This window comes from Trachymyrmex cornetzi, unplaced genomic scaffold (assembly GCF_001594075.2).
Source record: "Trachymyrmex cornetzi isolate Tcor2-1 unplaced genomic scaffold, Tcor1.1 scaffold127, whole genome shotgun sequence".
NCBI classification, from domain to species: Eukaryota; Metazoa; Arthropoda; class Insecta; order Hymenoptera; family Formicidae; genus Trachymyrmex; species Trachymyrmex cornetzi.
This window is the reverse complement of record NW_017295839.1, coordinates 785,164-812,251: the sequence shown is the minus strand read 5'-3', so window position 1 is coordinate 812,251 and position 27,088 is coordinate 785,164. Positions and strand designations below refer to the sequence as shown.

The window sequence follows — 27,088 nt, the reverse complement described above, 5'->3', positions numbered from 1 at the left end:
GATTGATTGAAAGAATTTGCACCTGTAAATTGTAATATATCAAATTCATCGAAATTCAACAAATCAATTGATTCATTTACGATGATAAATTTTGACGAATTATTAACGAGATTCGTCAAGACGTTGAATAACGTAAACAGCTTGTCGCAAATCTTGGCGCAGTTCATCTCCACGGTTAACAGGGCGCATAAATATGCTCTTTTAATAACAGTCACGTTCAAAGTACGATGGATATATCGGCCGCGTGACGCGCGAAGTCAAGGATCAGTCGCGGTGACAGTTAATTACTAATAAAGAACCGACCGTGCCGACTGTAAAAAAAAAAGCAACAACGTGAGTCTACGTCGCCGCCGTCAACGATATTTCCATCAACGATTGTCGCTCGTTTGTCGGCGCGCGATCGCTTTCTTTCTACGCGTCTCAGTCTCCTCGATACATCGAAGAGGTAAGACGTCATATACTCTTGATTGCTTCGAGCAAGCAGCGATTTGCTTGAGCTGTGTGTTAGCCCCCGTGTGGGACACCGTGTCGACGAACGGCTTCTTTTTTTCCTTTCTTTTTTTTTTAGTAGACTCCAGAACGAATGGCAATTTCACGAGACACGCATGTCTGTACGGATAGCCCCGTTCGGGTTCAGGGCCTACCTTCGAAAATCTTCTCAAAGAGATATTATTCGATTTTCTCTATGTCTTGTCTTGCGATTAGTAACAATAAAACGAATAGTAAGAGGAAAAAGAGACGTTAATTATATAGACATTAACTCTCCAGCATCACTTTGTACCTTTTAAGACACAGTCGCGATGTCACGTTTTCTCTAAATTCTTATTCAAATTTCAACATATAAAAAATAAATAAAATACAGTCCAGTTTTTATTATAGTAAAAACTTATTATTAAAAAGGTTTCACAAAGTACAAGAATCTTTTTCAGATTTTTATGTAGTCTAGAACCATAAAAAATATATGCTGTTTCCATCAACGATCCAGAGTATAAATTATGATAAAAAATTTCGGGGTGGCGCTGGAGGGTTCATTTTATTGAAACAGTAATTCGAAATCATCTCTAAACGGTTTCAACAGCCTAAGATAAAAATAACATTAAGAGGTCATTATCATCGATACTTTCTATTTTGTTTTTATCTCCACTGTCGTTTATCAAAACAACACATCAGACGCGCGCCTGATTTGTTCATAGACAGAGGACAAGGTAGGCCCTGATCAAGTCCCTTCTTTATCAGTCTCATTTAGAGACGGACGATTTGTACATATTTGGTTGGTGAATTCCGCATCGCACTTTGCACTCCATCGGGAGAACTTGTACCTCGATAGCAGAGGTTAGATATCCCTCTTATCTCTCTCTTTCTCCCTCGATCGCCGAAAGACCTTATCGCGCCGTGTGCGCGCTCACAGCCGGCTTTAATCAGTCTGACAACACCTGACATCACGGTGATCTCTAGTGGCTGTGCGCGATTTTCGAGGCGTGTGCACGATCCGCTTGCAACTTGAGAAAGTGAACGTAGCTTTTTCCCTCCCCGTGTGCTCGTCACCTGCATGCGATTTACGAGTATAACTCGTGAGGTAAGAGGTACTACCGAACGGTTAGGCGTGAATGTGTATGTGTGGATTATTAGTGAAGTGTGAGTTTCTTTTTTTAATTTTGCCGTGTAGTGTTTGAAGAGATCGCGTGATCGAGTTGCTTCGATCGACTTGGCACTTGTAGGCTTTCTTGACGGCTTAAGAACGCTCACTCGTGTATTCGCTTTTGAAACGAGAAAGAGTATTGAATAAGCTCTACTAGCTTATAATAATATTATCTAGAAGTTACATAGAAGTGCAATGATTTTCTTTTTTTTTTTTTAATTTGCTTTGAGAAACAGAGTGGGAATGGAAAGAGTTGTAGAGAATTAAATTTATTTATAATATTAGTTCTATACTGATATGTTAATACTTGATTGATCTTAATCAATTTTTACACAATTCTTCTGTATTTAATTTTCAGATATTTAATTAGTATTTTATTCTTTATTTGCACCTTTGGAGCTTCTTTCTTTTCAATCGCTTATGATCTTAATGCCTCATAATCCCTTCTAATCAAGGGCGTTACACAATGCATGGATGATATTGACACTATTTTGACACAATTGACAAGCTTCTGTTCGACGATGCTTTACCGATCACGCATCGCCAGCCAGCAAATTATAATTTTTTTTTTTGCAATATATATATTTATGTTAAAATATTTTATAATTACAATTAACGCTATACAAGATTTTGCAACGATCTGCATTTAATAATTAAGATTATAATACGCTAAAATATGTTCTTTCCCCATTCAGATAATCTACGATGAGATGAGATCAATCTTTCACGAAATTGATCTTGTCACGATTGTGACGAGATCCGCAAGAGATACAAGAAATCTTGATCGTAAATCGTCGTTATTCGAATCATTACCCGAAATCAGTGCTTCTCGAGTCTGTTGATATCGTAACATGAGAGCTCCATACATCTTTATAAAGGCGCGTCAAATCGCGAAGAAAAGCGCACGTGATTGCGGAGATCTGCGAGACTCATCGGACGTGTAACATTACGTAACATGCGTCGACCTGGTAAAATGCGCCCGCGTATTCCCACAACAGGAATTTCACATCTGGTACACGCGAGACATTCTCCTAACGTTTTTTTTTTTTTTTTTTTTTTCGTGTAACCGTTACGCTGGGAAGATATACCGATCACAATTGCAGTGAAATACGGCGTCGAAGTACACGCATTATATTATGTCACTTAACGATTGCATCATCGGATTTACGAACGCGGATGTACGAACCACAAAAATCTCCGAGAGCATAATCTCAACTTAAATGTCGCGGTGCGATTTCTTGTCGTTACAGTTTTTTAAAATGATCTTGTACAAGTTATCTCGCGTTAACTGATGAGCTGTATGACATCACTTTTATACTTAACTGCTAGTTTGATACACATTACGGAACATTTTCTAGATATTTCTTAAGCATTCGATTGGAATAATTAGAAATTAAAAGATAAATCGCGACTTTTTTTTTTCAATTATACGATTTTTCGTCGTAATATCGCAATGTTTATACCTATCATGATTATCCTAATTAAAACCAGTTTACCAGGTTTTTTATCCTAATTAAAACGTTTATCCCTATCATGATTACCCTAATTAAAACCAGTTTGTAAAACATTTTCTTGAGACGTTATTATTAATTAACCGAAAAATGCGTTTGTATCTTTGAACATTAACGAGCGCGACCGAAAGGAAGCCACCAAAAGAAAGCGATCTTGTCCTTTTAATCAGAATTCATGCGTCTCCGATTTGAGAAATTCGCTATTCTAGACCATCATCGTCGATTTGCATAGAATGTAGCGTTGCAAAATCTGCGCGAAACTGCATTTTACATATTCCGCTCTCGGCTACACTACGACTCGTCTCTTCAGGAACGGATCGTTATCGAGAAAGCGGACCAAGAGGAGGAGGTAGCCACCACCGCTGCGAACCGCCCAGTGGTCCCGGCAGTCGAACACAAGCAACAAGAAACGACGGAGACGTCGACGAACGTAGTCAAGAAGAAGTGCGACGTCGACATCGACATGCACGACGCGCCTAATGCCATGGTCGCTACGCCGACAGCCGACCATCCGCTGGAACGACCGACGAACCTGAGTTTAGCCAAGCAGGAAGTCAGTTTGGTCGACGCGCTGAATACCCCGAATCTAACATCACCGATTTCTAAACAAGTTAGTTTAAAATTATACTAAAATTTCAGTCTCTTTTGTCTATTACAATGTACAATAATTTTCTGAGACAATTCATCGAGCGACATTCATAACATAAATGCCCTTTGTTATTTATAGTTTCTACCGCTAACTCTGTCCAACGATGAGGAGATAATCGCCGATCAGCCTTTCCTTCTGAGTCCACCAACGAGCGTGGAACCACCGAAGGAGAAACCACCGCCGCCTCCGGTGGACGTCAGCGACGATGATAATCCTCCGCCGGAGCCGCTCAAGAGATTAAACTCCACTCGTAGAATCAAGAAAGAGTTGCGCACGAGACGCTCGGATTTCCTCGGTATTGAAGGGGTAAGCGCGAAAATACTCAGAGATCCGCCGTTTCTGTTCATCTCAGTTGTTTTAAAAATAATCAGTCATGTTTAATTGACATATTTAAAGATAAACATTGTCAATTTCGATTTTATTAATAGCAGGTCAACGACGAAGATTTCGAACCCGAGTTAACGCTGACAAAACCACCGGATATGGCGGCGATTCTCGCTGAGGAGAGGCGCATCGAACAACTCCATCGTCGCTCGTATGACACCGACAGTAATTACGAGCAAGATTCGAGCCACGAGAGAGATTCCGGGGTCGAATTAGGGCACGTCGAGGATTGGGCAAAGCAACCTGTTAGCCCCGACATGTCGCAGCACAGCAGGCAGAGCAGCGAGCCTTTTGGTGCCAGTGTGACTTCTTCCGAAGAGGATGAAATCACAAAAAAAGAGCGGGAGATTATTGAAGTTCTCGAAAAAGAAGAACAGTGGCGATACGGCGATAATCGCGAATACAACAGGTACAGATAAAGCTGTCTCTACATGCAATTTTTATGTTTTTTTTTTGTGAATACAAAATTCAGAAGATGCACAAAATATTCAAAAGACAATTTAAAAGATATTCAGCTTTTCCAGTGTCTTCTGGATTTTTGTTAAAAGAACGCTTAATTCGTATTCTCACGAATAAATTGTCAAATACATTGGTGATGCCATTAGTGACTTAGGAGAAAAACTGGCCCACAAACTACGCGAACTCGAGGAGGAGAAGATGCAGCTGGAGAGAGAGGCGATATTGCGCTGCAACGAGGACGCATTTCGCAAGAGGGACGACGCACGCAAGCAGGAAGATGCTTCCTCACACGAGCAATCGCAACAGCAACACGATGAGACAGCGAAACAGCGGGAGATCCAGATGCGAACGACGGAAAAGGAAGCGAAGTACATCGGAGACAAGCGAAAGGACGAGGAGCTTGAGACGCAGTCGGGACAACTGAGGATGCAGAACGAGATCGAGGAGAAAGAGCGGAGAGTCGCTGATGCGTGTCGTAAGGAGGAGATGCGCATCCGAACGATGGAAAGTCAAATTCGCGAGCAAGAGGTAAGGCAAATTATTCAGTTTTATATTCTTTGAACGCGAAACTAACGAGGAAAAAGAGCCTGATTTTATAAGTAGATGGTAAATTTAGAACACAAGGTACTTATTTCAAATATGTTCTTCCTTTGACATTTCTGTCAATTGTTTTTTTTTTTTTTTTCCGGAGAAACTCGAAGCTATGCACAAATTTCTTCCAGCCGAGGCACGCATTTTTAACCGATAGCTTGAAAATATCCTTGGGGCAATGCTGTGATTCTTGTCGATATCTTTTGATCCGTTCATACTACCATTATTTATACATTGAAAAAAAAATTGCATGTTAGTCACGTTTACTATTGCGTTTACAACATTGCCTGAAGGATTCGATCGTTCAGTAGTATGGTGCAAATCAATATATAGCGTAGTGTAAATATTGATAGAGGGATCGTTGCTAATTATTCACAGAGCAAGGCATTGGTCGGTGCTGGGTTGAGCAGCAACGAAGATGAATTCCCTTCCGGGGTAAGGCAACAGTTGTCTTCACCACTGTTTTAGTCGCTTGTTTGCACGGAACTTTTACATAAGTATTCGTATAGGAATTCTTTAAATCTATTATTATTCTGTCTCTTTTAAATTTCTTTCGAGATATCTTAACTAATCTCTTTCGATATGATCTCTTTTTATGTAATATGTTAAACGAATAGATTAATCACATATAAGAGGGATACTTAATTTTATTAGAGTTGCTAAAACATAAGTTCCATAGAATCGCGTAAATAAAAATTAATTAAGTTTTGAACTGAATGTATTTATTTATTCGTAAAAATATTTAAAAAGTTATTGTATTTTAAGTAGTGATAATTGCTTTTATTTAAGAGAGTATAATTAGAATTAACGCGATAGAAACATTTACGTCTAATAATATTTTAAATATGCGTAAAGATAATAAATCATAAAAATATCGTATGTTATCTCTTTAGGAAGTGCTACGAGTGGAAAGGGAACTTCTACAATTGGAGCAGGAAGAATTAAAGAGACAACGCAATAATTTGGCTTATCGCGAGCAGAAGCAGCTTAGGTTAGCAGAACAGTTACAAGAACAGTGGAAATCCTTGCAAGATGTTGCGCAGAACTCTATTAAAACCACGCAACAATACAAGTATCATACGCCTGCTGTGAATTACAGATCTTCAATGCCAAATTTGCAGTTTCAAGATGCGCCAAGAAGGAGACCACCGCCACCACCAATTCCACTTACTAAACCACGTATGCTAGATCAGAGACAAAGAGATGTTACAATTAGGTAAATACATGAGAGAGAGATACCTGTGTTATTGCATTAAATTTCTTTTTACTATACTACAAACGTTAGCTAAATTACGTCTAAATTAAAGTAAAACTTTTATATGATGACAATAAAACGGATATTGTAACAAGATAAATTGTATTAAATTTTTTTTATTTAATTGGGAATATATAGGAATAGCCGTATACCATCCGCGGATTCGATTCCTCAACAAGTAGACGCATCGATTCGCGAGAGCGCATCGACAACGACACTTGGAAATCACACTGGCCAGCAAATGTCCAGACAGACCTTACAGGTAGAGACTATAATCAGAGTCTGATCACAAGAAAATCCGGCATTTTTCTTCAAAATTATGCGAGAGAAAAATATGCGCTATCTCACTCTTACTTACTCTAGAGTGGCGCTGTGGAACTGGAAATGTAGCACCTCTATAAGCTTCATAGCGAACATAAATAAATTCGCGATGAATATACGTAGTTTTGTGTAATCCAACTTTTTTTCGATTTTGCATAATATCTATATTTCTTTCTGAGTAAAAATAGTTGAATCTACCAGCACTTTTTTGCAATAATCTATGGTCAAAAGACTAGATAATGAAATACATTTCAAACAACTGCAACGAATTGAAAAAAAATGTCGGGTCAATCACGGACATAGCTATATTGTGGCCAGACTCTGATTATAGGCTCTCTATTTACAGGCATTAAGTGCAGTACCGCGTCCACGAATTGTTCAAGGTGATCAGTGGGTCCAGCGAAGGAAAAGTGACGTACCTAGAGGAGCTAATGATGTGAACTATCAACATTGGCTTATTCAAGTGCGTATTAATATTATTTATATTAATTGGCACATTATGTATAAATTTATTTTTTTAATATAATGCTATAATTTTTAAAGAGATACATTAACTCCATTACAAAATTTGTTCAATAATCATTTATTGTTAAAATAAGATTTTTTATTTTTTTTTTTAATTTTTCAGTTATATTCCAATGTTTATCATGTATTCTATTAAATTTCTAACAAAATCTAATATACTTATCTAGTAAGGTATCATGAGATAAGTTCTATCTCAATTAATTTCTCAACAGGAGGCAGAACAAAGGAGGATTAATGAGAGAAATCAACGATCACCAGCGAGAAAATCTCAACCGCATGTAACTGGCACTTCCGTACCATATAACGCTCCAATTCGGACAGATAACAAACCGCTACCCGATTCTATCATACAAACTCTAACGCAAAGGGTACAGAGTAAAACGCAGGAGAAACCTCTTTTAACAAGGCGAAGGTAAATTTAACTAGTTTTCGACGATTTACAAAAAAATTGATTTTACGAACTACTGATATTTTTTTAATAATAATATACAACGAAGCAAAATTTTGTAATAATCATAATTATTTATCAATATATAATAATTTTTCAATAAAAATAAAATATATTCTTTTATTTTTTACTTCTATATTTGATATTTAAACTTTTTTTTCAAAGGCTTGTTTTTTATGAATTATAAAAGAACATTTTTTCAGGCCAGAGCAAGTTCACAATCAAGAACACTTGACTGTGCAACATCAATCACCACAGTATACACTACAATCTCAAAAAACACAACATACGCCAATCGCGAATAACAGCGGAAATCAAGAAAAAATGCTTAGCGTGAGTGGAAAGAAGAAATGTTCACATTGCGGGGAGGAATTAGGTAATGTAGTAAATTAGTTAAAACATTCTTTCATCGTTATAAATATCTTTATGATTCTTTAGGTCGAGGCGCTGCGATGATAATCGAAAGTCTACGATTGTTTTATCATATGGAGTGCTTCAAGTGTTGCGTATGCCATGTACGTCTCGGCGATGGATTAATGGGAACGGACGTGCGCGTTCGAAATCATAAACTCCACTGCCATAACTGCTACTCCAGCGACGATGGTACAAACATTTAATTCGTCAAATAATTATATGATCATACACGTTGTGATTTCAAGAGCATTCGTTAAAATACACATTATCCTCGATATAGTTAAAAAAAGACCGTTTTAAAATTTTCATTTTAAAAATAATTGCAAATGTACAATATTCATTAATCTCTTGAAAGTTTTATATCGTAAAACATAAAGACAATAATTAACGCAATTATAAATTATAAATATGTAAAAACCAGTAAAATATTTTCATCTCAGAATTTACTACATTGCTGTTAAATTTTCAGGTGTCAAGTTCAGTTGTGTGTAGAAGCCTGGTTAACGGAATTATGCTGATTAACTTAACTGTAACGCTTTCCGGCTATATACGATCATAATCGACCATTTAAGTTACCCTTATTTAAAAGTGTCATGTTGACACACGGCATAAAGCAAATTGCATAAACATAATTTTTTGACAGGTCAAATACGAAGAGGAATGAAGCTGTCCCTCGCGCGATATATTATTTTCCGTATGTTTTATTCAAAGTAATGAGTTTACACATGTATGCAATACTGTTTCTACCAACTAACACGAATCGTACGTGAAGGATGTATATAAAATGTATTTATGTAATTAGTCTAGACATAAGATAACTGTTGAAATGGTCTTAATTTGGATGTAACTGGCGTCACTTTACTGACGCTGTATATTTTTGTAATATAGTTCTCGTACTATTTATACCAGATATATCCAGTTTACAACGGTTATAACAGAATACACGCGAATGTTTTTTCAAGCAAAGTCTTCGATCTTTTTTTTTTTGGAAGCGAATAGCGTGAGGTTTCAGTATAATAATCAATTAATTAAATTTCGGCTTCGCGAAGCGGTCAAGATAAGAAATAGCGAATCTAGCAATATGCTAACGTAGTTCAAGCTTTAAAAAGATGTCGAGACCCCCTCTCTGGCACGCATACAGATGTGTGCTATTGTATTATTTTTTAAATTAAAATTTCCAATTTTTTTAACTAAAATTTATCAAATAATGCCAACGAGTATAAAAACGTAAAGTATTCTTTATATTAATAACTGAATTACATATTCTTTATATTAATAACTGAATTACATATATACAAACCAAACTCTTTTTAAAAAGCATCCTCTTTCTCTGGAGGAATATTAGTTTTAAAACTGTCAAGAATGTAGATTCGCCACTACTGAATCAAAATAAAACTTGTCGGTATTTCCGTACTCGATGGCATGTCTACAATTGACTCGACTTGATTGTACGTTTTAACATAAACAAGACGACGGTCTTTCAATCGCTTCCCGTAAATGTGTCAAAAACATGTTACATTGTGAAATATTGTAACATACGCGTCTCGTGTTATTAATGTAATTTTATATTATTGAAAAGAATAAATGTAAAACACATAAGATTGATTAATTCTGTAAAACATTTATTTCCTGTTTTGTGAAATTTTCTTACACTTCCAATTGAATCCAACTGAACGCTGAAATTGCAGCCGTAAAAAATTGATCGATCATAGTAGAGTATTCTCCTCATTCGATTGTAATTGGTCAATTTCTTACGGCTAAGGCCCAGTTTCACAACTCATGGTTAACTTTTAACCAAGGTTCAACTTGTTTTTCATCTTTTTCCAATTCTAAAATTGGAAAGAGACAATGAATAAGTTGAACTTCGATTATGAGTTAACCGTCAGTTGTGAAACTGGACCTTAGAGATAATAAGCCGCAAATCAGAACGTTAGAAGTCTTAGGCCCAGTTTCACAACTGACGGTTAACTCTTAATCGAGGTTTAACTTATTCATTATCTCTTTTCAATTCTAGAATTGGAAAAAAATGAGAAATAAGTTGAACCTCGGTTAAGAGTTAAAACCGTGAATTGTGAAACTGGGCCTTAACCAGTCTTAACCAAGTTGTTCAAGTTGGCTATTGGCCAACTTCACCGATTATGACTTAAGATCGCTTAGAACTTCTGACTTGCGGCTTATGAGGCGTCGTCTACAATACACGGAGTAAGAAGTAAGAGTAAGAAATTGACCAATCACAGTCGAATGTGAGAAGAATAATCGACTGTGATTGGTCAATTTCTTACTCACTGTATTGTAGACAGGCCTTCAGGCGTCGTCTACAATACAGTGAGTAAGAAGTAAGAGTAAGAAATTGACCAATCACAGTCGATTATTCTTCTCACATTCGACTGTGATTGGTCAATTTCTCACTCTTACTTCTTACTCCGTGTATTGTAGACGACGCCTTATAGAAGGCCTATAAGTTTTACGCCTTAAAATCTTGTAGACCCCGCTTAACATTCGTTTACGCAGCGGTTAGCGCAGAAGTATTATTACTTTATCCTTGTTGTTCACAGAGTGTTAAACAAGGATTAAATGATACTCTCTGCGATAACCGCTGCGTAACCCCGGATCTACAATAGGGGATCGATTCTGTATTTTGAAACAAGGTGAAAATTACAAAAGCGAATTTACTAGAATACTGATCATTTCATTGGTCAACACCTAGTAAATTTGCTCACTTTTGTAATTTTCACCTTGTTTGAAGATACAGAATCGACGCCTAGGTGTTTTAAGACAAGATAAATTTTCACGAGCTGCTCAAACCGGCTGTTTCAGCGACAAAAGGATCACGTGGTCAAAATTGACGAATATCAAGCGTCCATTTTGATCACGCGATCATTTTTGTCGCTGAAACCCGAAACAGCCGGTTGGAACAGCTCGTGAAAATTTACCTTTTTACCCTGCTTATGTTCTGGGGCTGTATTCTTGAAAAGAAACGTATACGAAAGTCTAGGGAAATACTATAGTATACGTAACGTATACTGTAGCATTTCCCTAGATTTTCGTATACGTTTCTTTTCAAGAATAGAGCCCCAGTAGGAAAACAAGCATCGTGTGCCGCCGGCTTAAGATGTGTTTACTTGTGCGAACTTGAATTTTTTGCTTTATCAATGAAACTCCATTTATGTATGTGTCGCAGCTGTGTAGAGGTGGTGTAAAGATATCAATGTAGAATATCAACGAAACTTGAAATTATAAAGAATAACGAACTGTTAAAAGGTGTCGCTTTTCAGGTTAGAAAATTATTATTATTTTCATCTTTCGAAAAAGTGATCTTATTTAAAAGCTACAATCAGTTATTTCCCAAAGAATTTATCTTTTTGAAGCAACGTGCTGTAGCATGTCATTCAAGTTTGTCATTTCATTATTACTGAAAATTTTGAGAAATACGTTTTGATTCCACCTGCTTGCATTCGATCGATGTGATCTTTTAACAAGTTATAAAATTTGTTTTTTTTATGCTGCACTAGACTGCATTAGTACTTTCCTTCTCACTTTTATCAAATTTCAAATATATACACTTCATTTCAAGTATAACAATAATAAATTAACAAATAAAATAAAAAATTAATAAAAAAAGTAAAATATCCCTTTCACAATATTGAGCAACAGTTCAAAATTATTCCTTCTATGTTTCGCTAATAAAGACATGCAACAGCAAGTTTCCTTCAAACAAATAAAGAAGTCATGTATGCACTAATATTTGCTATTTTATGCTTTTAGATATAAACAAAAATAGTATAAACCATGTGTTCCCACGAGAGCATTACATGGACAATCACGGATAATTCTGTTACGGACAGAATGCTCGAGAATTCCCTGATACATAAATTTAGACCATCACGGAAAATACGAAAGGGGACAAAACTACTCAATACTGAAATAAAGAAACATTGTGGTGTGGCAAATTACCAGCATTATGTAGAACTGAAAACAAATGTCATACGAAACTTAGTAAAAGACACTGATACTAGTGATAGTAGCAGTCTCAGTGATGTTGATTATGATATTATATATAATTCATCAAAACGAGCCAAATATAAAGCCAAAAATTTTCAGAATTATGTTTCTATCAGCGAGGAGAACTATAAAGGCTGTAACAGAAGAACTGTCATACATAAGAAGAAAAGCAGAGGCAGAAGCACAGAAAGAAAAGTACAAGTAAGAAAATCACCGCGATTGAATCCTATAGTGTCGGAGAAATGTATTAATACAGGTTGGCAAGAAGTTATAAACAAGAATAATAGTGTACCACATAAACGATCACGTACAAATATCTCGAATAATAAAAGAAATATTTTGAAGAGTAATGATCGTATTCATTTGAAAGCTCAATCTAATAAGCAGTCTCTTTCTCCACAATTAGATTCTCAAATCAGTTCAACGTCTAGTATAATGAAACCTGGAAATAAATATGTGAGACAGAATCACGAAGACTTTGATGCAATAGATAATAAATTAAGTTCTGAAGATAATAAGATATTCAATAAAACAAAACCAGTAAGTAAAAAGATACAAAATAAAAAAGATCAAAGTGCAACAATAAATAGATCAAATATTGAACTTGATTCTCATGGTTTACATCATCACTCATCTCTACCTCAATCGACAAGTTTAGAAAATAGTACTAATGCTGATAATGAATTAAATTCCCTTGTTAAATCAAAAGATAACACCAACGAATCAACTGCAGTAATCGAAAGTTCGATAAATGCGAAGAATTGTAACAGCGCTTATATAAATTACAAACCAAAATTGTTAAAAGATGTTAAAAGGAATTTAATACCAGCGCTAGAAAAAGTCGATTCCATGAATAATAGTAAAGATATAACAGATAAAAGTATAGGAGGTGAATTAAGTTATGATCAGTTACTTCCAGATATCGAAAAGTTTGATCAACACCACAGTACACCATTAAAGAAAATACAAACAAATGTACCTAATAAAGATTCGTCATCAGATGTTTTGCAGGACCAACAAAAAGATTCTGGAATTGATGAAGATTCGCAAGATAAGTTGGTCAAGATAGAAAAATCTAATAAGACTCCAATGAATCAAAATATGGAAAAAAACGCAAAAAAAATTCTTATTTCTTCTCTTGAACTGAAAAAGACTGACGAAGTATTCGAAACAATGGAAGATTGTGAAGAGGTTGTAAAGGATCCACAATTAAATGACATTTTAAGAGAACAAATTAACAAAGAAGAGAAGATACCTTCTGGAGAAGAAGAAATGAAAAATTCCCCCCAATTAAATCAAATTAATATGAACGTAGAAACAAATGAGGAAAATGAACATTTTGTAAAAACGAAAGGTTCAAGTGATATTCAAAAACAGCAATTGTTATCTCCTAAAAACTATATGAAGGAAGCTCATTCGAATCCTTGCAGTCTTATTCAAGAAAAAGAAGATGAAAGAATAGTAAAAATTCCCGCTGAAGAAGAAAAAGATACATCTCTCCAATTAAAAGAAGATAATGCAAAGGTCGATTTAGAAGTTCCTTCAATTAATCACAAAGGTAAGATTATTTTATACAAACTTATGAGATTAAAAATAACGATTTTTTTCTCGTAAAAAGAATCGTACACACACAAAGAATATACATATATTTGAAATCTTACAACAATGTTTCAGGAAAACAAAATAGCAAAGAAGAAAAAGAATCTTCTGGAGAAAAAATAAAAAATTTCTCTCAATTAAATCAGACTAGCAATGTCACAGAGATTCATTCGATAAATCGTGAAGATCGAACACATTTCGTAAAATCAGAAAACTCACTCGATGTTCAAAAACAGCAAGTGTTATCTCCTAAGGAAAATCATATAAAAGATGTTCATCTGAAATCTAACAATATTTTAGACGAAAATAATAGACAAACAAATGATGAGAAAGAAGAAAATAATTTCTTCCAATTAAATCAAGTTAATAAGAACGCAAAGGGGCATTTAATAAATCAAGAAGATAAAACTTGTATGAAACAGGATACACATGATACACAAAAACATGAAACTTTATTACCTAAAATTACGTGTACTGAAATTCTGAACAAAAAATATAAGCTAATATATAAGAAAGACGATGTCGTCAAAAGTAATATAGAAAAAATTGATAAAATTGATAGTACGAACATTAGCAATGAAAATCCTTCTATAAGAAAGAATACTTTAGTACATTGTCCAGATGTCGTTGATCATAATACTGACAATTTGCAAGAAACAGCGGTAAATGAGGAAGAAATTGAAACACCAATGACATTGGAAACTGATAATGAAGAGGATAATATGAACTATATGTCACCTCAAATTAAAAAGCGACTTCAGCAGCAAGCAAGATTGAATTTAGTAGTAAACAGCGATTCCAGTGAAAGCGATGACGAATATGTAACCACCAAAACTTCGCAAAAACATATTCAAATACAGTTCAAAGACAGTTCAAATACGAATCATTGCAATGAAGACGACAACTTGAGTAATGATGAAATCAACTGCGCTTCTAAACAAACCGAAACAGACATTTCATGTAGCGAAAATATTTGCATTCACAAAGAGGCTACATCAGCTATAGAAGAAGTAAAATTAGATTCAACGAATACGAAGGAAGACATAAAAGAAACTGAATCATTAATAAGTTGTACATATGAGAATAATGATTCATTGCAATCTGCAACAAACAAAAACCCACTGCAAGACACGCCAAATTGTGAAAATGTACATAATGATAACCAAAGTCAACTTAAAGAAAACTTAATTGAAAGTCTTCAGTTAAGAGTTTCTGATGGTGACGTTTCGTGCAATAGTAAAAAATCTATTAATGAATTTCAAGAACACAAACAACCTATGTTGAATAAGGAGAACACATGTACTAAAAGTAATCAGAATGAAGAAGCAATAAGCACTGAATTCAAGACAAGACATGAATCTGAACACAAGCAAAGTACACAAGCATCAATCAAATGTTCAAACATACATCTTAATAGCTCTTGCCAATATAGACCACGCAATGTAAGTAACTCTAAATAATATCAGAATTATTCCTCTTGGCTTGAAATATTTTAAGAAAATCATAAAGTTTCTTTCTTTTTCTTTCTCTACATTGAAATACATTCTTTTCACACATAACAAGATAGAATAAATTTTAGAATTCATTTAGGACAATTAAAAAATGAGTTAAAGCTATCAACAAAAAGTGACATATTTTGCACTAAATTAATGCTCATAAAATGAAATTTTTATAATGCAATATTTAAGAACTTATAATTAATATAGGGCGTTTGCCAACATTAAACAAGGATGAAATGATTTACTGTGTTACATTGTGTCCTTACTAGAAAACGCCTATTACCTTTTTAGTTACAACAACTAATCGAAGATCAAGACTTGTTTGTGGAAACAATACCAGCAAGTTTTACATTAACCAATCTTTCTAAAGACGAAGAAGCTTTTATCTTAAATGTTCCAAGCAAGGTATACTTGTATGTTTTTCTCTCTCTCTATATATATATATATATATCCTATATATACATATACATCCTATATATAAATCCTGTATACTTTTTAAAAATCAAAATTTATTAATTCATGATTTAGAAATCACTAAAGAAGTGCCATATATATCGCCAATCATCTCTATAAATACAGATTTCTAATTTTTTTATCTCGAGACACGATAATGTCTTGGTCTTAATTTTCTATTAATTAGTGAAAATAAAAAGTTGAATACTAATTGATTACGTATATGTAGTACGTATATGATTATGCAGCAAATACATTTATTTTTCAAAGTGGAAACGCTAGCTTAATATAAGAATAAAAATAATATAATGGTTTCATAAAAATGTTTTTTTTAGATCTGTCAAAGTTAATCTTTAAATTATTCTATAGGTACTGCAAAGCAATTTGCAAGGTCAGGTACTAACATTAAAAGAGAAATCGATAAAACTCAATGAATGTAAATACAGAATTGTATGCAAAGAAGTGGGTACCACATCTTGTATTTTTGCTACTGGTAAAAAACAGAAGCCTTATAAGATCAGTAAGTAATTTTCTTTTTTTAAGTAGGAATATTATATTTTACATATTTAATTGTAAAGTAGAAGTTTCCTCAATAAATTCCTCAATAAATAGAAGTAATATACATGTGTAGAAAAATAAGATGAGATATAAAATATATATAAAAAAATTATTGTTTTAGCAGCATATCATGTTTTATTTTTATTTGATATAGTATATCTTTCATTGTGAGAAATTTTCTATAAATCGTTATATTTTATTTTTTAGTAAATATTAAAAATATCAGTACTATTACCGTACGAGAAAAATTGCCACAAGATTCGAGAAAGTCAGATGAATTGAATTCTAATAGTACTGTTTCTTCTGTGCCAAAAGTACTGAACAAAAATCAACAAACAGATACAAAGAGAAATTCAAAATCGTTGAAAATCTTCAATAAGAAGCGCAAACGAGAAGAAAGTTCAGGTATGAATTATTAATTATCACAAAATACTGTAGCAAAAAATTTTTTGAAAAATTAAGTAAAAGAAGTTATTTGTAAATTTTTATTTTAAGCAATATTTCTAAGATATAAGGGTTTTAATATGGTCAATTATATACTATGCTTAGGCGATGAGTATAAGTGAACATGTTGAAGGACGCGCTCATCAGCATCCACTAATAATACCGCACACGTGAGACATAGATATGCGGCCATCTAAAATACATAGGGTGCGATTCATTTAGCACTACAAATGCTTGGAAGCATTTTTTGATTGGTCAATCAAAAGCTTCGAAGTATTTGTAGCATTAAGTAGACCGTAGCCTTAATCTGTAATTGGTTATATTTATAAACCTTTATTATATTTCAAAAAATACTGCTTCAAATAAAAAAACAAATAACTTTTTTACTTATTTTTTCGAGAACTATCTTGCTATATTATTTTGAGTCACGAATTTTGAGATACCTTGGCTGTGGTCAGTCTCGCTACAAATGCTTTGAAGCGTTTGATGGACCAATTGGAAGAAAGTATTTTACAAACTGACCAACTAAAAGACCAATTCAAAACATTTGTAGCATCGCGTTGACCGTGCCCCTTGTGTAAAGATTTTATATATTTTCCTATTCAAAATAATTTAATCATGCAACTAATCAAAGTTAATTTTTTATCGTTGTTTTCTTAAATAAAAAATAATAATTAACAAAAAAGGAAACATATGTAAATCTTCATTGATCTGATATAATTGCAAATATAATTCTTTCAGATCCTGAATTAATATCTGCAATGAAGAAGAGACAATTATTTTTATAAATTAAAAATGTTAAAGAAAAAAGAAACTAAAAACGATATATATACTTTATAGTTTTTGTATATAATGAACATATAAAAAAGATAAAATGAGAAAAGATTCAAATATAAAAAATTTATTTGTTTATTGTATTCCCTCGCATACCTACTATTTATATTATTTATTTATATAAATAAATGAACCATCTATATACTGTTCAAAAATTAAAAAAAGAATTCGTGAATGTATGCACGTACATACATATATGCACATACATTTTCTTAATGTTAGATTTACATATATATGTGTATATGTAGACAAATATATACATATATATGTATATATGCATATATATGTGTGTGTAAAATCAATTAGAGAAGAAGACCAATACAATTGTTTAAATCTTACAAGGAAAAGGACCTGTCCTTTATATGCAACTGCCCCCCTCCGATTTTGATGAGCTTTTAGTATGTTGTTCTCCAAACAAAAATAAGCGACACGTATTTTTTTATACGTGTCAAATCGCACTTTCAGAGGATGAAACATCCCTTAAATCGTGCGCTCCTAAGCAGGGGAGGGGAAGGATGATTGTTTACATTCTTTAAGAGATTAGTACGGCATATACAAATTTCTCTCACTATTCGTAATATACCTATATATCTATATGCCTCTTATGCCAAGGTATCCTCTACATTTACATATTATAGATTATTAATACATATTATATATTATATTTAATTTACTATATCTCTCCTAACCAATGCCGTCCCCCTCTTAATTCTTGTGGGGAATCACTTAGAACACTCTCCCCTACAACATATCTAAAGGTCATTGAAATTGATGAGGTGTCACCTAAAATAAATATTTACCAGTAATAATATTAATATTTGGAAAATATAAAAAAAATATTACGCACGTACGCGTATGTATATTAGTATACATGTTTAAAAAATAAATTTATTTTACAGAAGTTGTGATAAAAAAGTGCTGAGTAATGAAGCGCAGATCAAGAAAATTATCGAAAATTAGTTTATCAGAACAAAACATAAGCTTGTATGCAAAAGTAACGAAATTGACAACGAGTAAGAGCGGTGACATGAGTAAGAGTAGCAACATAAATAAGAGTAGGGAAATGAATAAAGTCGATGAGGGTTTTGAAAAAGAAACGCTATATATACAACTTCAATAAATATATTATTTCATATCTTCAAAAATAGCGGAAATATTCTAAGCGGACAGAGTTACTGCCCCATCCTGTATATGGATCCCCCAGGATGGAAGTTGAACATTAGGCTAATAACTTAATTCCGGAAAAAATCCATTGTTACAGAAACCTTATTAGAGATTCTATGTTCCATGTAGGAGATAAAGAAACGTATACCTATATATGTATATATATTGTTGTAATTTTACATTAAATTATACTTAGTTTATGTATAAATCGTTTATATGTAACAGCGAATTTTATAAATTATGTTATCTAAAAATAATAAATATTACCTAAAAATATTAAATATTATCTAAAAATAATATTTAATAATAAATGGTAAACTCTTTCAGATGTTGAAATTTTATCGAACATCTACAGTTATTTTTAACTAATAAATAAATTTTTTATTTTAGTATACACTAAAAGCACTAAACTAATCATTTTTTAAAACAAGAAATATATAAAGATTATGCGCGGACGCGCGCATATGCGAGTGTAATGTAAGTATATATACTTGTATGTATACATAATTTTTATATATTTCTTCTTTTAAACATTTATTTGAATAAATGTGTATCCATGCAATGATGATGAATTTACTACCATCTTATTTTCTTTTCTAAAAAAGCTTAATAAGCATCCCAGATAGCACAGGGAGTTAAAAAGAATTCAGTCAAATGTCATCAATCCTGAGCTCTTTTTCAGATGCAACAAAATTGTGTTATCTGAGATGTATTATGATATATAAATTCAATGCATGTGCTCGATTTTGCAAAAATATTAAGGGATTGCTGGAGCCGCCTGTATTACCGATAAAACTAGCATTTTTGACGTTTTTGTTCCTGTCAAATTTTTTTGTAGTGGTTTCACAGAATAAAAATTCCTTTTCCATGATTAAAATGTACACGCTAATACCCAGATAGCAAAGCATGTCTCAGCAAAATCGCACAAATCTATGATTGCTTATGATGCTGGCAACTTGCTATAGATTTGTCTTCTCTGTCCAAAGTTGGAGAAAAATAAAAAATCGAAACGTTCAAAGATTATTGGAATAAAAATTCAAGATTTTATTTTATTTTAGAAAAAACTAATGCAATTAATAACGTGCAATCCCTCTTAGAATTTGTATTTTTACAATTCATCTTTGGCATGGAACCAAATTGAAGGGATTTGAATTTACATCGGAGCAGTCACTCGATCTGTTTTGTGAGTTTGCAAGGAAATCTCCACGTGTCTAAACTTCTGTATTTCGCTAATGATGGCCCCAAATGTTGGCCGAATCGTTCGAAATTTTAACATAGTTTCTTAAATGCATCTATGTAAGAAATTGTCACAAGTTTTTATAATTGCATTTATGCTACAATTACCGCGCCTTACTCTCATTTGCCTTGTATTGTTAATGTTTTTTAAAAAGAACATCAAGAATTAATTTTGCGTACTAATTACCACGCCGATTCTCAATCGCCCTGGTTTTGGATTCTTTTTTTTTGTTTGAATTTAGGAGAGTCCGTTGGAAGATTATTTCTGGGATAAATTTTTTATTTATTGTTTTTTCTTACATTAATTTATTTTGGCTTTACACTAGAATCGTGAAACTTTGTGTTCTATTATTGATTTTCAAGAAAAAATTTACGAGGTAATTTGGAAAAAAATTGACTGATAATGTGAATTAACACAATTGCACAGGTATGATAGTATATTTTTTATTATCGTTTATTTTTATTTAAGCTGTATGACCAATTATTATGTTAAAATTATTAGAATTATTCAACTCCGTACAATACAACTAAATTCTGTGATGTGATTAAATGAACAACTATATTGGTTCTACAGATCATTAAATAGAATATTGTATGAGGGACTACCGGTTTTTTTGGATGAATTTTGTAGAAATGATTGTTCTATAATGATAATGTAATGGAACAATTTTAATGTTAGAAGTTTAACGATCTTAAAATTAAATATTAAAACATGCTGCAATAAGTGATAAAGTCGCTAATTAAAGTTTGTTAAAAAATTATTGATACTGAAGATGATCTGATTAAGGACCGAAACGTTTATTATGAATATTTTGTATTAAATATGAATAAAATTTAAATAATCGCTACCGTTATCTTGCGTTCGTGGTATATGCCTTTCAAACAAAAATTGTTATTTTTATTGGATCCACTTTTTACTTTGTTACTTGTTTATTTCTGAGATATTTCTGAAAACTTTAGGTGCTGTGTAAGTTTACTAAAGAATCTGAGATACTGAAAGTGATTTATTATATATATAATTTCTCTAAAATGATGTCAAGTTTTTTTCTTAAATTATGCGTAAGTAAATTCACTATTATTTCATCACTTTTTTTATAACTTAGAAGAGCGTACGCCTTTTCTGAGAAAATATTTTTCAAGCGGCTTAACTAGAGGATACAAAGATTGACTATTTTTAAATGACAAAATATCGTCGATTTTCTTAACTTCTTCATCAGATGATAAATCGGCAGTTTTTTCGATTGTATTATCAGGTGAGCTTTTTTCCGATGACGCTGTGGATATCACATGTACCGACAATTTATGTCGATCCTTACTATGTATATTTTCCTAGAAGATTTTATATGATAGATGTATTATATAATTTTTTAACTGTTAAAGTTACTTTTCTCAAAAATTGTCTCATAAAAAAATAATTTTATATTTTCTATTGTTATGTTGAAACATTTTCCTTTCGGAATAACATTAAATGATATATTTTGTACATAAGAGTAAATTGATTACCTTAAAGAAATTAAGTAATTGCTGCCGTGATATCGTCTTTAAGTAAGCCACTTCAATATTGACTCGATCAAAGTTATATTGTTGGGTCACAATCTCATTCCAGTACAAGGTACACCTTGCAATTAACATTTTTGGTTTTTCCAGACGTAATGTAGCTAAAGCTTTCTTGTTTTCTTCAAATTGCTCTTCTGTCATGGTAGATATATGATTCTGAAATGTAATTATTAGTAATATTAACTTTAATAAAAATACAGCCTTGTATGACACATAAAAAATGGAGTAATATATTTGATTATAATATAAGATATTGTGTGATCAATGTAAAAAAAGAATATATAGTTCCATTAATCAATGCATTAATATCTACTATTATTGTATACACTTGGAAAATTTATTAATCGAATGAATTATCGAATATAACACATGTCATATGTCCCAAACAGTTTACTCAAATTTTTGTGTCCATTTAACATAAGATGAATGTGTTAGAAAACAATACGGATATTATCTATTAAAAAACGATCACAAAAAAGATACTTATAAACTTAACACTGACACAGTTTATAAACAAAAGTATATTTTTTTAGTATAATTGACATTTATGATATATTAAATTAACAAGTATTTCATTCAGTTATCTTTGAATTTACGTTTTACAACACATTGTTTTTATGTTACTTGTTCATTTACTTATAAATTATGTCATTTTGGCACTAAGAAACATTGAATATCAATTTAACACAAAACTTTTAAATAACATAATCATTATATTAACACTCAAATATGTTAAAAAATTCAACGCAAACGGTTAACAAGAACATAAGTGGATTCCAACACAAATACACAATATTTTTTACCATGTAAGATATCATTATACTTACCAACATGGAGTCTAAAAATAAATTGATTCGTTTTTCGACATATTGCGGGTGTTTATCACTTTGTACAATGATTCGCAAGCCTTGTGCTCCACTCGATCTACGTATACCACTAAATACTATATAGCCTAATTGCTCCTTAGTTCTTAAAGTATTAAAGCAAGGTTCTGCAATAATTTGTGCTAAGAGCTCTAAGAGCATATTCGACTCTGTTGATTGTAAACCAGTTGGATAATATACCATTGTACAAGAACTTTTATGTAAATTATTTTCTGCTTCAAACAGAAAGTGGCAACCTGTAAACACATATTACATATTGTTATAAATTGTTGCATACTACATCATATAAATAATATTAACTTAAGATCTGATCTAATTTCTAAGATAAAAATTTTATTATAGATAAAAAAATGACTTCAATAACAAATAATTTTCTGTTACTTCCACATATTTCTTTTTTATATTTAAATAGATTAGATTGTTCATTTTCATATTTTTAAATTTTTTCTACAATAAACCTAGCATTTATATGAAACTGTTAGAAAACAAAAATAATAAAATTTTTCATGTTGAAATTCTTTTACGGGCAATTGTACCAACGTTACTTTAACTCTAAACAAGGAACTTAAAACTCTATTCCTTTCTACTTCTTTCTCGGCTTTAAAAAAATCTATAGAGTCGAAAAGAGATCAAATTCAAGCAGCCGGTCGTGAAAAAGTTGGGTTCGATTTCAAGCTTCGGAAAATCATTTTATGAAAGAACAGATCCGAGTAAATCTGTCGGAGAAAACTGTGAGCTAGAAGATTTTACCAACAGTTCGTGTGCGCTCGCTAGTATCAGGTGTTTGAAATATTGAGCTTATTGATCCATTCACATTTTAATCAAATAGAATAACATTGTATATAAATTGGAATTTCTTGAACAAAAATAAAACGTACACATATATATATGCGTGTAATCCGTGCACATTATCATGTGGTACAAACAATTTTTTCAACTTTCCCTTTAATATTCTCGATGTACATTTTTCGAAACTGTGTTTTAAGGCCACTTTAAATTCTTGAGTCTGATCTCCTTTTTATTCCGCGAGAAAATTAAAGTAACGTTAGTGCAATCGGCATAAGTATATTAATTTTTTCAAATTATCATAAATGAAATTTGATCATGTTATATGCTTACCATTTTCTAGTTTAATTTCACGGGACAATACTAGTTGCCGTTCTAACAAGGGTATTATGTTGGGCACTCCAGTTGTCAACTTAGACTCAATTAGTTTAAGTATATCTGTAGCTTCCGTTACAGTCACATTACCATGTATTAAGCACTCAACGTGCACCTTACTGAGTAGCTGTGGTATAAATCGCTGGAGTCCCTCGACATTTAAATCTATCATAGAATAAATAATTTAATCATAAATATATCATAGAAATATTAATTATATGTCATTAATATGTGCTGTAATTGTGCTAAGAACTAAATGAAATGTAGGAAAGAGAGAGAAAAGAAAATAATTTTTTACAAAAAGTACAAGTTTTCTTTTATGCTAACAGGTAGTAGCTTCCAGTAATTCTTCCTTGAGCCAAGCTTGCTCTGCTAAGAGGGCTACAAGATAATAGACTGCATGTTGATAAGGCTGTTCAGCAGCAAAATTTTTCAAGCTCCTGATATACTGTAATAATTCTACATAAATATGTTACTTAATTAAATTAAAAATATTGATTGTATTTATTGAACGTACTTTTTCCTTTAGGATTTCAAATCTCTTCGGATCAATCTTAAAATTTATCATTCGATCCATTATTTTTTCTAACAGCACACGTTGTTTGTTATCATAACCACCTACAGAGAGCTATAAAAAGAATTGATATTTCTTTTAAATTATGAATATATTTTTATAAAACAGTTGATAAATATAGGAATAGAACTGAGCATATTTACGAATACCAAATTAGAGATAAATAATTTATGAATAAGCAATTTATGTATATATGTGAAATAGCATTTGTTTTAAACATTATTAATATTAATAACAAATTAAACAATAATTTATTCGAATAAACATTCAAATATATTTAAATAACATACATTATATTTTATTATTATTATATATGTACTCACTGTTATTCCATATTTAAAACTATTAAGTTCCCATCGTAAACCAGCTAAATCAGCAGCATATGTATATTCATTAAGAGAATCACGAAACAGCTTAATAAACATATAAGTGAAATTGCAACTAAGAGGATCCATATAGGCAAATGGGCTATAAATTAGAGACAAAACAAACATTGTGCATAATTATAGAAAATATTTTTTTGTTATAAGAGATTATATTTCATTCTCATCTTTAAATAACAATATTTTAAGAACCATAATTGTAAAAGTAAGTTTTTTTTTTTAAATAGTTTCAGTAATAACTAACTTATTAATATTATTTGAGATGCACATTAATATCTACTAATCTCATCATACTGTGAATTAATAATTAAAATCATTTAAGTTGCCAGAATATTTCAAAATTACATTAAAAAATATTTCAGTATTACATATTCGATTAGAGCAGCAACATATCTTTCACAATCACTTAATACATACCTGAAGAAATCGAAGATCATCTTTGCTTTAGGTACAAGAAATTCATCGTCCTTTTTATACCAAAGTCTTACAAATGAGGTATCCTCCAAAATAATGGGAAACTTTTCAACCTGTAAAATTTCACTTGTTAATATATATAATGATATGCAAATATATACATAATGAGATCAAATATAATACAATAAGGCAAAGGACTATTTCATATACAAAAACAAGTCAAAACCAAAATTACTGCATCTCATTTTTCTTATTTATATCACGATCTCTTAGCTTTCTGTTGTGTAAACTAATCTTTAAATATCGGCATATATTTTTGTAAAGTTAGTACAGAAATATACAGGGTGTCCCGAACTTTGTTGCCAATCACTTTTGTGTACATAGACCGGATTAAACTGAGTCGAAAAGTCCTTTACCATTTTGCAATTTTCGCAGTAGTTAACAAGATATTAATTACTAAAAATTGTCAAATATTGATCTTGAATAATTTTTTACTCAAATACTATCAACTTTATAGAAAAGCTGCAAGAGACAGAAATCATTTATTTTCTTCTCATAAAGTTCTGAGAATTTTTTCAGAATTTTTCCAGAATTTTTTAATACCGTATTTTCTCATGTTGGTAAAAATAAGAAAATGCAGTACTACAAAGTTGATAAAAAATTCTGACAAAATTCTCAGAACTTTATGAGAAGAAAATAAATGATTTTTGTCTCTTGCAGCTTTTCTATAAAGTTCATAGTATTTGAGTAAAAAATTATTCAAGACGAATATTTGGCAATTTTTAGTAATTAATATCTTGTTAACTACTGCGAAAATTGCAAAATGATAAAAGATTTTTCGACTCAATTTAGTCCGCTCTATCTACATAAAAGTGATTAGCAAAAAAGTTCGGGACACCCTGTATATTTAAATGCATTTCACATGTAATTATTACATAAAAACTGTACATGTGTAAAAGAGACAGAATTTATTTTAAGTTACTCTAACATTAATTAAATTCTATTTCATATCAAATTTCACAATATAGTTTGCGCTTCATGGAGATTTTACTTTGAGTATCACAATGTGATCAAGAATTAATATTACAAAAAATGATATTTTTAATTACGTTAGTTTGTGGCTTGATATCAAACGTAGTTGCTATAAATTCATTCTTGAGAGGCAATTTCAGGTCGTCGTTAAAGCCAGGGGAATTCCACACGTCCATTATTTCCTTGGATACCTTCACTTTCTTATATTTAGTGCCATACCAACTTTCAATTTCATCAACTATATTTTCATATGCTTTTGCAGCTATGTGAATCCTAACATTTTGCGGGGTCAAATATCCCATTATTTCCTCGATTAAGTCCGGCCGCCATTCAGGGTTAACAAGGTGCGCGCACAAAATTTCATTCATAGGAAATTCTTGCAACGCTCGAACCGTAAATTCCACATAAATACGAGGCGAAGACTTTTCTTTAAAACGAAAGTTTATATTGTCAATATCTCTATATTCCTGCAAATGTACAAAATGCATGTTATTTCATATTTAATATACGATATTGAAGTACAAAATGTCTGGTAAATTGCGATATAATTTTCCGGATATTCTACATAAAATTATAATTTATTTCGTCAATTACATCGTAGATCCATTTGATTGGTCCTTCCAACTTAAGCATATTGATATACTGAAATACCAGTAGAACAATATCTTCGATATGCTTAATACCTTCTTCGGTCAAATCGACAAGAATATTGAAAATACTGAAGCCTCTGGCGGTAGGACGTAGCCCGGATACCAGGGAGTTACACCATCCCTTAACTTTCAAAGCCGATAATAATGACCCTTCTCCTTCATGTCCAAGTAAATGAGAAACGTAATGTTCAGGCTATATTGACAAATTAACAATAAATGTAAAAAAATACATACGTACACACACGCACGCACACACATCATACGCACATGCACGCACACTCACAAACATATACAAGATGTCCCATTTTAATTTCCCCAGGCAAATATCACGAAAAATATGGAAAATATAAAAAAATGTTTCAAATAAAAGTGGAACGGTTTCGAGAGGGACGTATTTTGCTTATGTTTTTTTTCTAGATCGAGAGAAGACTCTCTCTCTCTCTCTCTC

General features: G+C 32.0%; 3 protein-coding genes across 12 annotated transcripts in view; 2 read left to right on the top strand and 1 right to left on the bottom strand.

Annotated features, from left to right (window-relative positions):
* smash (smallish) overlaps positions 1-9,209 on the top strand; it is a 72,548-nt gene extending 63,339 nt beyond the window's left edge. For 2 of the 4 annotated variants that reach the window (XM_018522040.1, XM_018522037.1), the window contains 12 exons: positions 3,461-3,760; positions 3,878-4,105; positions 4,228-4,592; positions 4,789-5,170; positions 5,612-5,668; positions 6,127-6,449; positions 6,627-6,750; positions 7,156-7,272; positions 7,547-7,746; positions 7,986-8,158; positions 8,221-8,385; positions 8,666-9,209. In XM_018522040.1, coding sequence (XP_018377542.1) covers positions 3,461-3,760; positions 3,878-4,105; positions 4,228-4,592; positions 4,789-5,170; positions 5,612-5,668; positions 6,127-6,449; positions 6,627-6,750; positions 7,156-7,272; positions 7,547-7,746; positions 7,986-8,158; positions 8,221-8,385; positions 8,666-8,688 — 2,457 coding nt within the window. In that variant the 3' untranslated portion in view covers positions 8,689-9,209. The remainder of the gene's footprint in view (positions 1-3,460; positions 3,761-3,877; positions 4,106-4,227; positions 4,593-4,788; positions 5,171-5,611; positions 5,669-6,126; positions 6,450-6,626; positions 6,751-7,155; positions 7,273-7,546; positions 7,747-7,985; positions 8,159-8,220; positions 8,386-8,665) is intronic. The other 2 variants (XM_018522039.1, XM_018522038.1) reach the window with 2 other exon arrangements.
* A 2,206-nt stretch (positions 9,210-11,415) lies between these two features.
* Positions 11,416-17,566, top strand: LOC108770444 (putative uncharacterized protein DDB_G0282133). 2 transcript variants are annotated; one of them, XM_018522041.1, is made up of 7 exons: positions 11,416-11,471; positions 11,962-13,756; positions 13,873-15,239; positions 15,588-15,701; positions 16,119-16,269; positions 16,515-16,712; positions 17,493-17,566. In XM_018522041.1, exons 2-7 carry the CDS (start codon positions 11,986-11,988, stop codon positions 17,537-17,539), a joined length of 3,648 nt encoding a protein of 1,215 aa, XP_018377543.1. In that variant the 5' UTR covers positions 11,416-11,471; positions 11,962-11,985; the 3' UTR covers positions 17,540-17,566. The 2 variants fall into 2 exon arrangements, with proteins under 2 accessions (XP_018377543.1, XP_018377544.1); XM_018522042.1 differs by lacking the exon at positions 17,493-17,566 and adding an exon at positions 16,857-16,888.
* A 3,498-nt stretch (positions 17,567-21,064) lies between these two features.
* LOC108770472 (insulin-degrading enzyme) overlaps positions 21,065-27,088 on the bottom strand; it is an 11,014-nt gene continuing 4,990 nt past the window's right edge. For all 6 annotated transcript variants that reach the window (XM_018522087.1, XM_018522085.1, XM_018522088.1 and 3 more), the window contains 10 exons: positions 26,585-26,833; positions 26,068-26,457; positions 24,962-25,071; positions 24,485-24,629; positions 24,105-24,215; positions 23,915-24,035; positions 23,546-23,752; positions 22,370-22,662; positions 21,489-21,698; positions 21,065-21,314 (listed from right to left, as the gene is read on the bottom strand). In XM_018522087.1, coding sequence (XP_018377589.1) covers positions 21,078-21,314; positions 21,489-21,698; positions 22,370-22,662; positions 23,546-23,752; positions 23,915-24,035; positions 24,105-24,215; positions 24,485-24,629; positions 24,962-25,071; positions 26,068-26,457; positions 26,585-26,833 — 2,073 coding nt within the window. In that variant the 3' untranslated portion in view covers positions 21,065-21,077. The remainder of the gene's footprint in view (positions 21,315-21,488; positions 21,699-22,369; positions 22,663-23,545; positions 23,753-23,914; positions 24,036-24,104; positions 24,216-24,484; positions 24,630-24,961; positions 25,072-26,067; positions 26,458-26,584; positions 26,834-27,088) is intronic.